Raw genomic sequence first — 13,788 nt, forward strand, 5'->3', positions numbered from 1 at the left:
GGTGCAGCCGGCGTGGGAGCGGCCGCCGCCCGCCCCGCGAAAAAGGGGGGGGGGTGGGAAAAGGGGTAGCCGTGTGCCTCCCCGCGCTTGGCCCTTGGGGAGGGAGGCTGCAGGTGGGGGCTCTGCCGCTTGGGTCTCGCTTGGAAGCGCCTCAGGCAGGGAAAGTTTCTGGCCTCTTTTCTTCCTCTCCTTTCTTTCCCCCCTCTTTTTTTTTTTTTTTCCCCCCCCCACCCCATTTTTGTATCCTTTCCACTGTCCCGCTGGCACCATGACGGCGTCTCCCGACTACCTGGTGATCTTCTTCGTGACCACGGCGGGCACCAACGGGGCAAGGCTGGGCTCGGATGAGCGGGAACTGCTCCAGCTCCTGTGGAAAGTGGTCGACCTGAGGAGCAAGGAGGTATTTTCCCCGAGGGGGGAGCACTCCGACCTGCTGCTCCCCTTGGCCCCTGCCGTGCTGGGTAGAGGTGGGGCAGCCCCAGTGCTGGGCTGGCGGTGGGTGCCCCAGGCTGGAGCAGGCTCTGGCGGAGGGCAGGGGCCGGTGCTGCAGGTAGGGACCTCCAGCCCGGTGAGCTGACTCGCCCCTCCTCTGCTTTCTCTGGAGCTGGGGCACCTGCATGACGTGCTGGTCCGGCCTGACCACCCGGAGCTGACGGCTGAGTGCCAGGAGATCACCCAGGTGGATGTGGAGAGCCTGTCACTGGCTCCACCGCTGGAGCAGGCCCTGAGACAGGTGACACCCCATAACTGGCTGCTGGATGTTGGTCTCCCTTGGGGGCTCCCCGGTGGGGTAGAGGCAGTGTTATCAGCCATTTATCCCCTCCACCACCACCATTGCGGCAGTGGAGCCTGGCACCACAGACATGCATGTGGTGGGCTGTGTGGGAATTTCTCCCTTGCCTTTTGCTCCTCATTCACCTTGGGAGGGACTGAACCCCAAGAGAGGAAGGTCAGGCTCAGGCATCCCTCTACCCTGGTGTCCTGTCATGCTAGACCCTAAGCCTTAGCTGAGGGTGAGCCCCCATCAGTGTTGGAAGAGGCCAAGTTTAGGTGCCCCCTGAAAAGTCTGGGTGGTAGCAGGCCCTGTTAAGGCTTGTAGTGGCTCCTCAGTCCTGGGAAGGAGACGGTGCTGAAGCCTCTAGATAAACAGGGAGGTGTGTGTGATTCTCGTTGAGGGTAGGGCTTTCCGACATTGCTTGAGTGACCTGTCTGAAAGGCTCTTCTGCCCTGGCACTCCCTCTGCTCTCTGCAACCAGCTTTATGTCTCCTTGCAGTGCTCTTGCAAATGCTCCTGGAAAAGGATTTTCTTCTGTGATGTGAACGGTTTGTGTGGCCACATCTCATTAGAAGGGTGGGAAAAGAGGCAATTTCCTTGTGAAGATTATTATCATAAAAGTTACCATGTGCTTAGCTAATAAGAAACAAATCTACAGAAGTGAAGGACTAGGGTCTTACTAAATTAATTCCAGCTCCATGTTCCTGTTGCCCAGGAATAACATATTACCAACTGATGATACTGCCTAGCTGAGCCACTGATCTTTTTTACATGTATGTCTTTTGTTGTTCCTGCTTTCAGTTTAATCAGTCCGTGAGCAATGAGCTGAACATTGGTGTAGGTACTTCCTTCTGTTTCTGTACTGATGGACAGTTGCACATTAGGCAGGTTCTGCACCCTGAAGCTTCCAAAAAGGTATGTAGTTGTAGCTTAAGTTTGACTTTTAGTGTGCTTTATATGATTTTTTGCAAAACTGGTCAATTTCTCTTTAGTATGAGGGAACCTCCACAAAACCACAGTACAAACATCACTTGTATATTAATATGCTTACCAGACTAAAGAGCCTGTCCATATGGAAGGCATAGGCAATGCCCTGTGCTTATGTAGCCCTGAGATGCCTTTTTTAAGCTTTCTAAGTTCTGATTTGAAGAAAGATTTTCTTAAGTATTTAAGAAAGGAGCAATGCATTGACAGAACTAGTAGCTCCTACAGCTGTAGAAGCTACAATGGGTTAACAAGTGGGAACTTGGAAGTGTTGCCAAATAGTTAATCACCTTAATCATAAACTGTCTTTTGAAATTTTACATTCACCTTTAGCTTCAGCAATTTTCAATCTTTGTGTATTCAGCTGACGCTCTGAGGGCGGTGCTCATATTTCTAAGGAGCTGAGCAGTAGTTTGAGGCAGGCTATGAGCGATGACTAGTCCCATAGCCTAGAGTTTTCTATAACTTCAGAGTTGCCAAATCGCTAACAGTGTTATGAGGTCCTGCCTACTTTTCATTAGTGATAGGGTTGCAGCAATATGCCGAGTCTTTAGTCCCAAAATAACTGCTTCAATATTAATAACATCTTGTTTTGTGGTTTGCTATGAACATGCATTGCTGTGTAACTGAGCTGTTCTGCTCCTCTCCTTGCAACTGATACTTGTGCCCATCAGTTTGCTGCTTCATCTTTGAAGGGGCACTGCTGCAAGTCTGTGCTGTTACAAAACTGATATTGTATGAGTTTGGTTTTAATACTTGTTAGTGTTTGTACCTTTGAAAGCTTAGAAGAGAAACATTGAGCATTATTCGTAGTGAAGGGACAGTCCTTATATATATAACTTGTCTTAGGGTATAGTACAAGAAAATGTGCAAACAGGTTTTTTAACAGACTTTCTTCTCACTTGTAGTGGGTATGTGTTTTATACAATTAATCTTTCCATGCACGTGGATAAAAGAAGGGATGACTATGATTATTTAAGTTTGTTTGGTGTTGGGGATAGGCGTACTTTTTCTGTATTGTCACAGGTAGGAATCAAATCTTCATCAAAATCTTCTGTTGATGTTTTAAGAATTATTCATTTGAAATCTGCGCTGTGCTGCCTATAGATTAAGTAAGCCAGATGCTTATGAGACCTGTAATAGTTCTTTGGTGAATACCCTCATCCTGAGGTTGGGGTGGGGGATTGCTAAAATCCAGGTAGTCAAAAATCACTAGCCTCTCAAATATATTTCTTTTAAGATGCCCAGGCTGAACCAATGTAGCAGCTCACGGTATTCAGAGAATGAATTGGCATCAACTGCTCAAACTGAATGTCAGTGAAGTATAGAATGTAATCTCTCATTGAGGAAGAAAAATAGCCATGCTAAAACTAGAGCAGGAAATGTTGGCAAGCACACCTGCATTTTCATAAGTTTGTCTTTAAAAAGTATCGTTTGCCTAATGCACCTGTCCATATGCTAAGGTAAGCTCTAATGTTCTCAAAGAACTCAAAGAACTTGTTTTAGAGCCTAATCTTCTTTCTTTGGGCTCTCTAAATGTGCTTTCAGGTATCCTGTCATTCTGCTACAATGCCAAGATGCTAACTAGTCGTTAAATCACAGAAAGCTCTTACTTTTGGTCTAGAGGGGCATTGCAGGCAACAAACAGCCAAGTGGAACATGGAGTATTGTGTCTGTGGGAAAGCTCTGGGGTGAAGACCTAACTGAAGGAGTAGGGGTTTGTGTTGGTTTAAACAGCTTCCCCCAAGTCTTCTCCTTTGCACCCCCAAAAAAATTAAAAGTATGTGTAGTGGTAAGGCGAAAAGGGCTTTTTTGGCTTCCAGTGGGCTACATAACTTGCTCCTGGCTTCATATGCTGCAATTAAAGCCGTTGCCACACATAGACTGACAACCTGTGCAGCATATCAAACCCTCATCTGCACACAGTTGGGGTGGTTTTGTTGTTGGTGGTTTTTTTTAAGGGAATAAATATTTGAAGTGTGACTATTCTCTGAAAACTCAGCCTTGTCTGTAAACCAAAATGTCTTCTGCTAGTCTTGCAAAATTTGCTTGGCTCTATAAACTGAACTGGGTGCCCTCTGGCTTTTTACAGTTAAAACTGGAATTAAGAATTGATGATAACTGTTGCAATAGCAGTGATTTGCTCTCCTACATATATATTGGATTTGAGGCACTGGTAGTAATAGCAAATGTGCCTTTTCACTGCCAGAGAAACATTTCTCTTTTTAAACCATGTAGACAGGGAGCTGCTTAAGCAAGAAAAGTTTAAAACATACTTACATGGCAAAGAGCTATGTGAGTTTCTCTGTGGTAAAGGCTGTTTGTGTTTCCTACTCATTGTAACAAAGCTGTTAGAAAGTTTGGTATCTAAAGACAAAGTAGATTAAACCCGTCTTAGCTGACAGTAGTTACTTTTTTCCTTTTACAGAATATCTTACTGCCTGAATGCTTCCACTCCTTTTTTGACTTGCGGAAAGAGTTCAAGAAGTGTTGCCCTGGCTCACCTGACCTTAGTAAACTTGATGTTGCAGCCATGACAGAATGTATCCTTTTAACAGTGATGGTGTCTACTGCTGTTACAGCTTTGGCTGAATTTTAAGACTGAGATGCATGAGTAATGCTTGCAACACATGTTTAGAGGTGGTATAACTTTAATGAGTGACTCGGAGCTGTACTGAGTTTTCTCACAAAGATAAAAACATATGAGGATGCATGTTACCGTGGGGAAAATCCTATATTTCTTGATTTCTGTATATTTTCTTTACTACCTTTATAGATTTGTCTCTTTAAACTTCAGCTTAGTGTAACTGGCACATTTGTTCAAATTGCTGATATGAATCCTAATATTAAAGTTTTGAGGTTGCTTGCTGTATCAGGTAGATTTTTATTTTAGTTTTAGGTAAGAGTGGATGTTAGGAGACCATCCTAATTTTTTAGGAGGGGAAAGGGTTATTCTTGATGTGCATTTGTAGTCAGTCTTTGATTCAGGAGTAAACCTGAGGCAGGAATGCTGTCGGCACATGTGGTATTCAGTCTCATGGAAGTTGTACATGTTACACCTCACAAGGTGAGGCTGGGCTGGAAATAAGATGCAGTCAGTAACGTGTTTCCATTTTCAGTGATAGGGATGTCTAAAATTACTTTCTGAATAGTCTTAAGTGGTCTGTAACCTAGTCCTGTCTGGCTCTTTAGTAGTTTTAGCTCAGTTTTGTTTGCATGCCATGTACAATTACCAGGGCCAAAACTGAGGCTGTGAATGATTTGGCTCTGCCTTCCTCCTTGCATCCCTGGCAGTCTCCCCTCTTGCTGCAGGCTCCAGTCCTCATCTCAAACGTACTCTGCGACATGGAAAACGCTTGACTTCCTTACTGACTTATTGAAGCAGTGACCACAAAAGCTAGCTAGCAAGGAAGGATAAAGGAATTTGAGAGGGTTTTCTTAATATTTTCAGCTGGGTGGTGGTGTTGTTGTTGTTTTTAATAACTTTTTTCTTCTGACTAGCTTATTGTGTCCGTAGAGTGGTTGCCATTATGAGCCAGTATTTTTCAAACTCAGGCTGGCTTGTGAATTATTTTGGTCTTTCACTGCAGTAATATTGCCTGGGCTTTGTACGTGTGTCAAGGGCATAAAATATCTATGTATGTGTGGATATTTTTTTGGTAAACCATAAGGTTGAATACTGGAGGCTGTCTGCTCTGCTTTACCACCTGCAAATTAAGCTTCATCTCCCTTAGTGAAGGGGCAGAAATCACTTCTTCCCCTACTCTGAAGCAAGTACACTTAATGTAGGAGTGTGAATTTTTATGTAGAAAAGTGAAATAAATGCTTGTGTTGCATAGTCTAGAAGCTGGATGATGGAGACTTCTTAAAGTTAGGATCAAAAACTTAATACATTGTTTAGGGATGCTTTGACATGAGCAGGAGAAGTTAAAAACATTTAGCTACTTTGGCTGTTTTGGGGAGATGTCTTTGCTTTCTCCTCATGTGAGTGTCTGGTGTACATCTTGCCACTGTGGAAATAGTTGTACAGCTGTAGCCACCCAGAGCGTTGCTGGTCAGCTAAGGCACAGTGACAGACTGTACTCCCTGCCTGCTGGGAGAGGGGAGCAGACCACCCTGCGTTACCCAACTGTCAGGAAGCCCCTGAAGAGTCACTACCATCTGAGGGTGGCTTTGGTGATTGCTAGCAGTATTTCCTCCATGTTCCTAGAGGGTTGGTCAGTCTATCCAAATGCTTTCAGCCTGAGTCTGAATTATGGATCTGATATGCTTTGTAAGGTATATAAACCTAAATAACTTTGTTCTGGTTTTATATTAATCTTTGTGGTTTGTCTTGTTTTGTAACTGCTGGTGCTCGTATTTGTAAACTTGCTATGTTTATGTAATGCGGCTGAAATCAACTGACTCTACCCTATATTGTGTGTGAGTTTTGGGGGTGGAGGATGCAGGGACCAAAAAGGTAAAATAATTTGGTTTTGTTTCATTGACAAACATGATCATTTCCTTTCCCCTCACCTTGCTGAAATGTACCAACTTAATCTCCTTGGTGTCAGAAGCTGTATAAGTACAGCTTACTTGGAGACTCTGGACATGCATGTAATGCTTGGGGTAAAAAAAATACATTGTAGCAGGTGCTAAGTGTAAAGACCAGTTCAACAGTTTTGTGCAGAGATTTTCTTTTTTTTTCCTTCATGTAAGCAGGACAGCTACTTTCCTCCTGAGACGGTTATGTAGCAAAGAAAAAATGTCTAAAAAAAAAAAGTAACTTGAATTTGAAGTGGATAAGCTGGGGCAGAGGACACAAAAACAAATTAAAAACAGAGTAGGTTAAAATGAAGTTGCAGATTAGTGCACAGAATCTGACCAAGCTCTTATTCTTGTAGAAAGTGCAGATCTTCCACCTCATGCATGTAAAGGGACTGCATGAGGGAATCTTCCATGATTTGTTTCACACAAACTATACTGGACCAGGTTTGTTAGCTTTTGGTGGGGATAGAAGGTTTTGGTTTATGGGTAGGGTACTGACTAGAGATGCAGACCTACATTTACAAACTGGTAGGAGCAGGAGTGGAATGATCTTTGAGCACATCCCTTCATGTACTTGCATCTCCACTTACCTGCGTGTAAGGTGGCTGTGATCAGTGAAAGGAAACTTGTGTGATATGAAAGCGTTAGAGGAAAGCTGAGTATAATTGTACAGTCATTTAAATTATTAGGAGTCTTCCAAAAGTTTTATTTTGATGGGTAATATTTGATTAAACAACAAATTACAGGCAAATGGAGAATGTACTCTATTGCTCCTAGCGGTCAGGGGTCATAACTTCCTACTGCACAGTCATTCAAGATATATATTCCAGTGTCTAACACAGTGCCGAACTGGTGCTTGGCTACATACTTCTTGCAGACAGGCGGGCACAATCTTGAAAAAGAGAATAGAGATACTAAACTAAATAATTGGCTGGATTATTCTTCCTTTAGAAAGTACTTTTGGGACTTACTCTTTCAGCAAACTACTTGAAATTTGTGTACAGCAAAGAAACCATTTCAAATCCAAGAACTCTGGTGAAAGCCTGGCAATTCCTCTCCTCTCCCTGACATCCCCCACCCCCCCCCAAAAAAAATTTTCTAAATTCCATGTACAAGCAGCCACTGATTTATTTTAGTTCAGAGTAAGGAAATGTTTAAAATGCCATGAAATTTGAGGGACCGAGGGAGAACTGAGACTAGCTGTATCTGTTATCTGAGTGCTACTGCTGCCTAATTTACAGTCTTAAAACAGTTTTTTTGTGTAGGAGACAGTCTTCTGGTAGACGTTCTTTAGTCAGTATTGTGTAAGAGTAGTGACAGCAGGACAATTATGAGAAATTTTGAGGAACGAAAAACTTGAGAGAAGCGATCGTGTTCCAGCAGAGAAAGGAACTCAGGTCTGTCGAAATTTTTTTTTTAAACGTGTGTAAGTATATACAAAAGGAGTAGGGTTGTTCTTGCACCCTCTGTACCTCCCATACTTGATGCACTTCTTGATTTGCAAAGCTTGCTGAGCCAGTTTTCACAGCTGTGAGTGCCTTCAGGGTGGAGTGAACAAAGCTTGCATGACTATTCGTATTCTGTCTGTAGAAGACTCATCCTTTGCCTCAAGATTGGGTGTGCAGAAGCCATTAAATGGCAAATAGCTCTTGCTTCCTCCAGTGAATGGTTTGCTCCACTGGCTTCTGACCTGGGTTTGCAAGGATAACTCCTTATGAGGAGTATCTGCTGGATGTTGTCAGTAGAAACACAGGCATACTTCAGAACAGACTGCTTAATGTGCTGGATAGGACCTGGATACTGCAATACTGAAACTTGGTTTGTTTTTTTTGACCTGGGTGTCCTAAACAATGATGCAGAGCACAGTTATAACCAGTAGTACTTAACTCTAGCAATAAAAAGCCTATTATTGGGTATTACCTGAGAATCTTGCATATTGCTATTTGTATTTCCTGTGATAGCACCCAGGAACCGGGTAATATCAGATTACCTTTATGCAAAGTAGTATTAAAAAAGATGTAATCTGCCTGCAGAGACTTAAAAACAGCCAAAGGGGGAAGAGGATCAGTGCAGAACACAATTGCAATACTAGTTCATGTCATGACATCTCTGAGCTAAGTTAGTTGATCAGTATTTCTTTTGCCATTGTTAAAGGAGTTGAAAGACTAAGAAATAGAAAAGACAGTGGGAGGGAAGAAGTCTTGGAGGGCAATGGCAGTGGGTGAAGTGGTGGTGATAAATCTGAGGAAGTGATTTAGAAATTTCTTCCATGTTATATAGGCAACCCTGACGTGGAATATACCTCCCCCCCAGCCCCTTTAACTTCCTGAGTGCTGGAGGTGGTACTGCAGCTGAACAGCAAGATTAAGAAATACCTTGTTTCCCATCCTGCCTTGTTATTTGGGAGTGTCTTGCTGGTTGCTTCATTTAGAATATATGTGTGAATGCTATTGCATATTGTAGCTTTAGACAGGTCTGTTTTCTAACACTTATTTAAATGTGAACTTGGATTTGTTTGCTACAATCAAGTCTTTCAGTTGCCCAGGAGAGGCAACCTTTAAATATCACTGTACTCGAACATGTGTGGTCTCCTGTCCCTTCACAGAACAAGGGGTGGGTTTTATAAAGACTGTTCCATTAACAGCTTTTCCCCCAAGAGTCCATAATTTCTAGTGCCTCTGTTCACAGGAGTCCATCTGTATGTAGTCAGTCTTTTTCGTTAGAATTCAGGTTTTCACTCAGTTAATGTTAACATGCTCCTTGCAGAAAACTATCAATTTTCTTCTCCAATCCTGTCTAAAAGCCTTGCTTCTAGCTAATCAGAGGCAGAGATGTGAGCGATTTTTTTTTTTTTTTTTTTTTTTTTTCCACTCCTGCTAATGTTGATGACTTTCTTCCTCCCCTCCCACTGTGTTTATATTAGAGTTCCTTGGCACAACTGACTCCCTGTGTCTGAACACCTGGTACCAACTTCTGTTGGCACTAGGGCATTTTTAGGAACTATATCTCCTGTTGATCAATATTTTCAATGAAAATGTTTTCTGAAGAAAATGAACGTGGGGTGGGGGAGTTGTTTGTTTTCCTTGTGTGATGGCCTGGGAATCTGAAGCAAGGCTCTTCACACTGCTGCATTCCCCTCTCTGGCAGCTGATCACTTCTAGGGAGCTGTGCAAAAAAGAAATATTGAAACATCTCTTCAGTTCTGAGGGCCCAGTCTAACAGTCAAGCGCATGCATGTGCACATGTGTAGGCATGTCCCCTGCCATAATAGCTATTGAAACTCCTGCTGAATGTCTCTTGGCTTTGACAGAGGAAAGATGACATTTCCGAAATCTTCATAAAAAACAGTCAGGCAAGACCAGGGTTCCAATACCTGTGTCTTCAGCAGCTTCTGGTGCCCTGGATGGGCAGCAGAGACTGCGCAAGCACAGCACGGAGCTGTTAGATGCTGCAGGAGGAAAGGTGTCAGGAAAAGGAGGAGAAGCACTCCTCTGCTCTGATACACAAGGCACCCAGAAACATCTGTGTAGTGCTGATTAGGCACCCTCTTTGCAAGGGAGTCTGTTTGTGGATTATTTTTCTTTTGAACCCCCTTCCCCAGGGGGCAGGGGAGGATATGAGCTTGAGTGTAAAGCTTAGGAAAAGATACCACAATGTCTTGTTGTCATAAATACTAATAGTCTGTTAAACTGTGCTTGGTTTTTTTAGCTTGGTTCAGGATTTTTAGCTTGGTTTTTAAGAAAACTAATATTCTCACTATTTTTACCCTCCCTCCCAGTACCTTCTTTGGAGTAATGGCAATGGCTAGCAAACTGTATTCAGTCAAGCAGTTGGAGGGGAGGGATCACTGGTTTAAATTTTCTGGTTTTTAAACTAGGATAATTCACTTAAACTTCAGATGTTCTTGTAACACTAAGCACCATCTTCTCACCTTCTGTACTCTAGTGCACACTTAAAACCAACAAAGCCTCAAAATCAAATTAGCCTCAAAGTGCATTGTGTTGGCACAGCAGCTTTCCTTTCCTTGCTGTACAAAAGGAGTTCATTAATTCAGTTGAAATTATTTTTTATCTCACAGGATAATTTAAACTTAAAAAACAATTTTTAAAAATCCCATTTCATAGGAGTGACTTGCAGTCATCCCACAAATAATAGGGAATACTTTATTTCACAATGAAACTTGTGCTGCCTCCCCTGTTGATGAGACGATATGACAAAGCTGGTGGGTGGTGTCTGTTTCTAACAGAAGCTGTTCTTCTGTTCCCTGCCCTTCATGTAGGCATCTGCCAACTCAAAATGTGCTCAGCTATAGGTGAAGAAAGATTTATTTTTTTTAAGTGGAACCTTGCTATCTTGGGCTGAGAAGCAACTTTTGAGTCTGCAACCAAAATGCAGACTATTTTGAGCATTTGAAACGTGCCTAACATAGTCTTTTGGGAATATGGGCAAATAATTGGTACATCTGAGTGTTTTGAGTGTCTTCCGTTACTGTACTGCCATGCCAGGATAGGTCTTGTTTAAGAAACTCTCCCTTTTGCTCTAAAGTCATGATGCAAAGTGATAAGAAAGGTCAAAAAAGCAAGTCCTATTCCCAGACTGCTTTATATTTAATTTCTTGTTCTGTTCTTGTTTGGTTTTTTACCTGACACTCATCAAAGAAGATTGAGTGGAAAAAACCTCTTTAAAAATTTGCTTTATAAATGTTGGAGTAGAGTTGCAAGTAATCTTAGTCCTGTAGCCTGGTGTTAGAGAGACTCAAATATGACAAGAAGCAGGAGAGATGCCATAATAAACTCTGTTTAAAGTTGTGTGAAAAAAGATGGTATGTGCAACTTAAATCAGACTCCCTTTATGAATGTGGGGTTTTTATCTGGTCATTCTACAGCTGTCTTTCCAGAACAGAGCACTTCCTGCTCTCTATTGGCAGGAGAGCTTATCCCTGCCATCATCTTCCGAAATCCTTTAGATCGAAGAAGATATGGGTTATGGGATTCTGTTTTGTCTCTTGTTTATCTACAATAGTGCACTCTTACCTGATTCTCAAAATGCTTCTGCATAACCACACAAAACACAGGTTGTAACTTCTAATAGATGAGGTTTAGACAAGGTGCTGTTTGTGAATTTTGTCAAAGTGGTAAGATATTTATTCTGCTTTGGGATTTACTTGTTCAGAAAGCATGTGGTATATTCTCCTATTTCTGGAGCCTCTACTTGATGGTTTGCTTCTCTTCCTTCCCCAAATCTTCCCCTAGAGATTAAAGAAGATCTTAATTAAAGAGGACAGGACGCCATGCAAAAGTGTATCTGTCTGTCTGTCAAACATACATAATTCATGAGTATATTAAATATATATGTCCTTATTATGGGGTCTCATGTCCCCAGACACTATCTGGAGTGACCTCACACTCCCGCAGGTGGCAGTAGTTAGAGCCCAAGGCAGAACAGCTAATGTATCCCAGCAGGAAAATGGATTAAATCTTCCCCCGAGAAGCAACTTACCATCAAGGATAACATGAAAGCTTGTTGCTCTATCAGGAATCCAATTAGAAATCTGTTTGGTGATGATTGACTTAACTCCAGCATAAAGATTTAAATCTTGACAAGAATAGTCCAGCATTTCCCTATGGAGCCTCTCAAGTTGAAGATATGGGGAATATTATTTTAACACTAATATCTGAACCATACAGTAAGTGATTGTGATGAATGAGTTTCCTCTGTTGCTTGTTTGTTTTTCCTGCCTGTCCTGTATGCTGAGGAAAAAGAAAATAACTTATGCTGTATTTCATAGATCATCGATTTTCAGATCCAGAAAGAGTAAACTACAAATTTGAAAGTGGGCCTTGGTAAGTATCTTCTTCCTCTTCTTACTGCACACCCACCCCTTTTTTTAAAGATACTGCTTATCTTAGCTGTACTTCTCTGTATTCCTAATTTGTAAATAGCTGTTACCCCACTACTGTGGGAATCGATGAGATGCTTTAAGTGGGAAAGAGAACAGGTATTCTATGATCAGATGCAAGCCGGTTTTCTTGCTGGGCTTCGGTGTTGTCTGTTAGCTGCTGGTTGTTCTGGGTTCTGCTAATAAGTGCTTATAATGGGTGTTAAGTGTGCTGTGCTATTAACAAAGAATGTAAGCATTTTTGCAGGAGTAAGCCTATTGATTCTAACACTTACACTCTTCTTGCGATTTACTTCAGTTACTGAATACACATCATGATTTTTTTTTTTAATAGGGAAGAAACATTTCCATCAAGATACTATGCCACTAGTGAATTGCTCAAGCTATGATGATTGTCTTCTTCCCAAATATGTTTTAAACACAAAGCCTTATCTGCTTTTGATGACTGTTCTGTTGTCTGTTTTGTTCTGGTTTTTTTCTAAAACATACTTTCCTATGTACGAATAGAGATTTTTCTCAGTGGTTTGCTGGATACTCTGTCTACAGTATCTCGAGAGGCTGGTGTTAAACTGATCTTACTTTTATTCCCATCTTGCATGAATTCTTCCTTCCCTCTTCCAGATTAAGGAACTGTCATAATGGTAGATGATGCTAGCACTTCTGAGCCAAAAGAAGCAGGAAAAGAATGCAACAATATTGGCAGACAGTATCTAGTGAAACTAGATCAGGGGTTATGTTTTAGCATTTTTCTAAGCTTTTTCCCTTTCACTAACAAAATCCTGGGATGAGGTGGAAGATTCCCATCTGATTTGTGATAGGAGAAGTACAGAATTAGGGGTCAAGGGAACATTTTTGGCACAAACACCTACAGAAAGGCCACCCGACAAATTAAAATGAGTGAGAAACATGACCCTCCTATAGCAAGGCATACTACAGCCCTTTTGTATGAGGGAGTCCTCTGCTGCTGAACAACACTTCATGTGCTTATCAGTCACATGGTCTCTTCTGTGCAAAAACCTGTCCTTGCAATAGCCAGAAAGGCAGCCTTGGGTAGCTGTGAGCATTTTGTTGTACATAGCACTTTTAACAAGTAAGAGAACAAAAGAGACTGCGGTAATGACCAATTAAACCTGGCTTTCTGTGGCTGAGCTATTCCCATGCTAAGCAGCCAATGTAGCCTGTAGCTATATTAGTCTCTAGTAACACAGTGATGGCCTGAACAAGCAATGTTAAGGCTAAACTCTTTTTGGGCAGGAGTCCTCTCTGTGCTAAGTATAACCCTGAACAGACTTGGTCTTGGCTGGTGACCGGCTCTTACATGCTGTCACAGTACAAATAATGCGCGCTACCTTCAGTTAGATGTAGCTGCTCTGCCTCTATTTCCACCTAGCTAAGATTAGAATAGAAAGTGCTTGATTTTATACCAGTAACCCTGTTCAGACAGTGGAGAAGAACAAACCATTGGAATGTCAGGAGCAGGGAGTGAATTTGGAACATGATTGAAGAGATGAGAGCTCAAGAAGCAGATGTGGTGAAGCAGGAAAGGGAAGCTGGGAAAGGGGCAGCTTAACAGAGCAGACATACCCTGAGCAGAGGCATGTGC

General features: G+C 42.1%; 1 protein-coding gene across 1 annotated transcript in view; it reads left to right on the forward strand.

Annotated features, from left to right (window-relative positions):
• The first annotated feature begins 236 nt into the window (after nucleotides 1–236).
• Nucleotides 237–13,788, forward strand: part of ESRP1 (epithelial splicing regulatory protein 1) — a 34,344-nt gene continuing 20,792 nt past the window's right edge. The window contains exons 1-6 of the mRNA XM_074894223.1: nucleotides 237–400; nucleotides 605–733; nucleotides 1,577–1,690; nucleotides 4,188–4,302; nucleotides 11,874–11,972; nucleotides 12,075–12,129. Coding sequence (XP_074750324.1) covers nucleotides 269–400; nucleotides 605–733; nucleotides 1,577–1,690; nucleotides 4,188–4,302; nucleotides 11,874–11,972; nucleotides 12,075–12,129 — 644 coding nt within the window. The 5' untranslated portion in view covers nucleotides 237–268. The remainder of the gene's footprint in view (nucleotides 401–604; nucleotides 734–1,576; nucleotides 1,691–4,187; nucleotides 4,303–11,873; nucleotides 11,973–12,074; nucleotides 12,130–13,788) is intronic.

This window comes from Strix uralensis, chromosome 1 (assembly GCF_047716275.1).
Source record: "Strix uralensis isolate ZFMK-TIS-50842 chromosome 1, bStrUra1, whole genome shotgun sequence".
NCBI lineage: Eukaryota > Metazoa > Chordata > Aves > Strigiformes > Strigidae > Strix > Strix uralensis.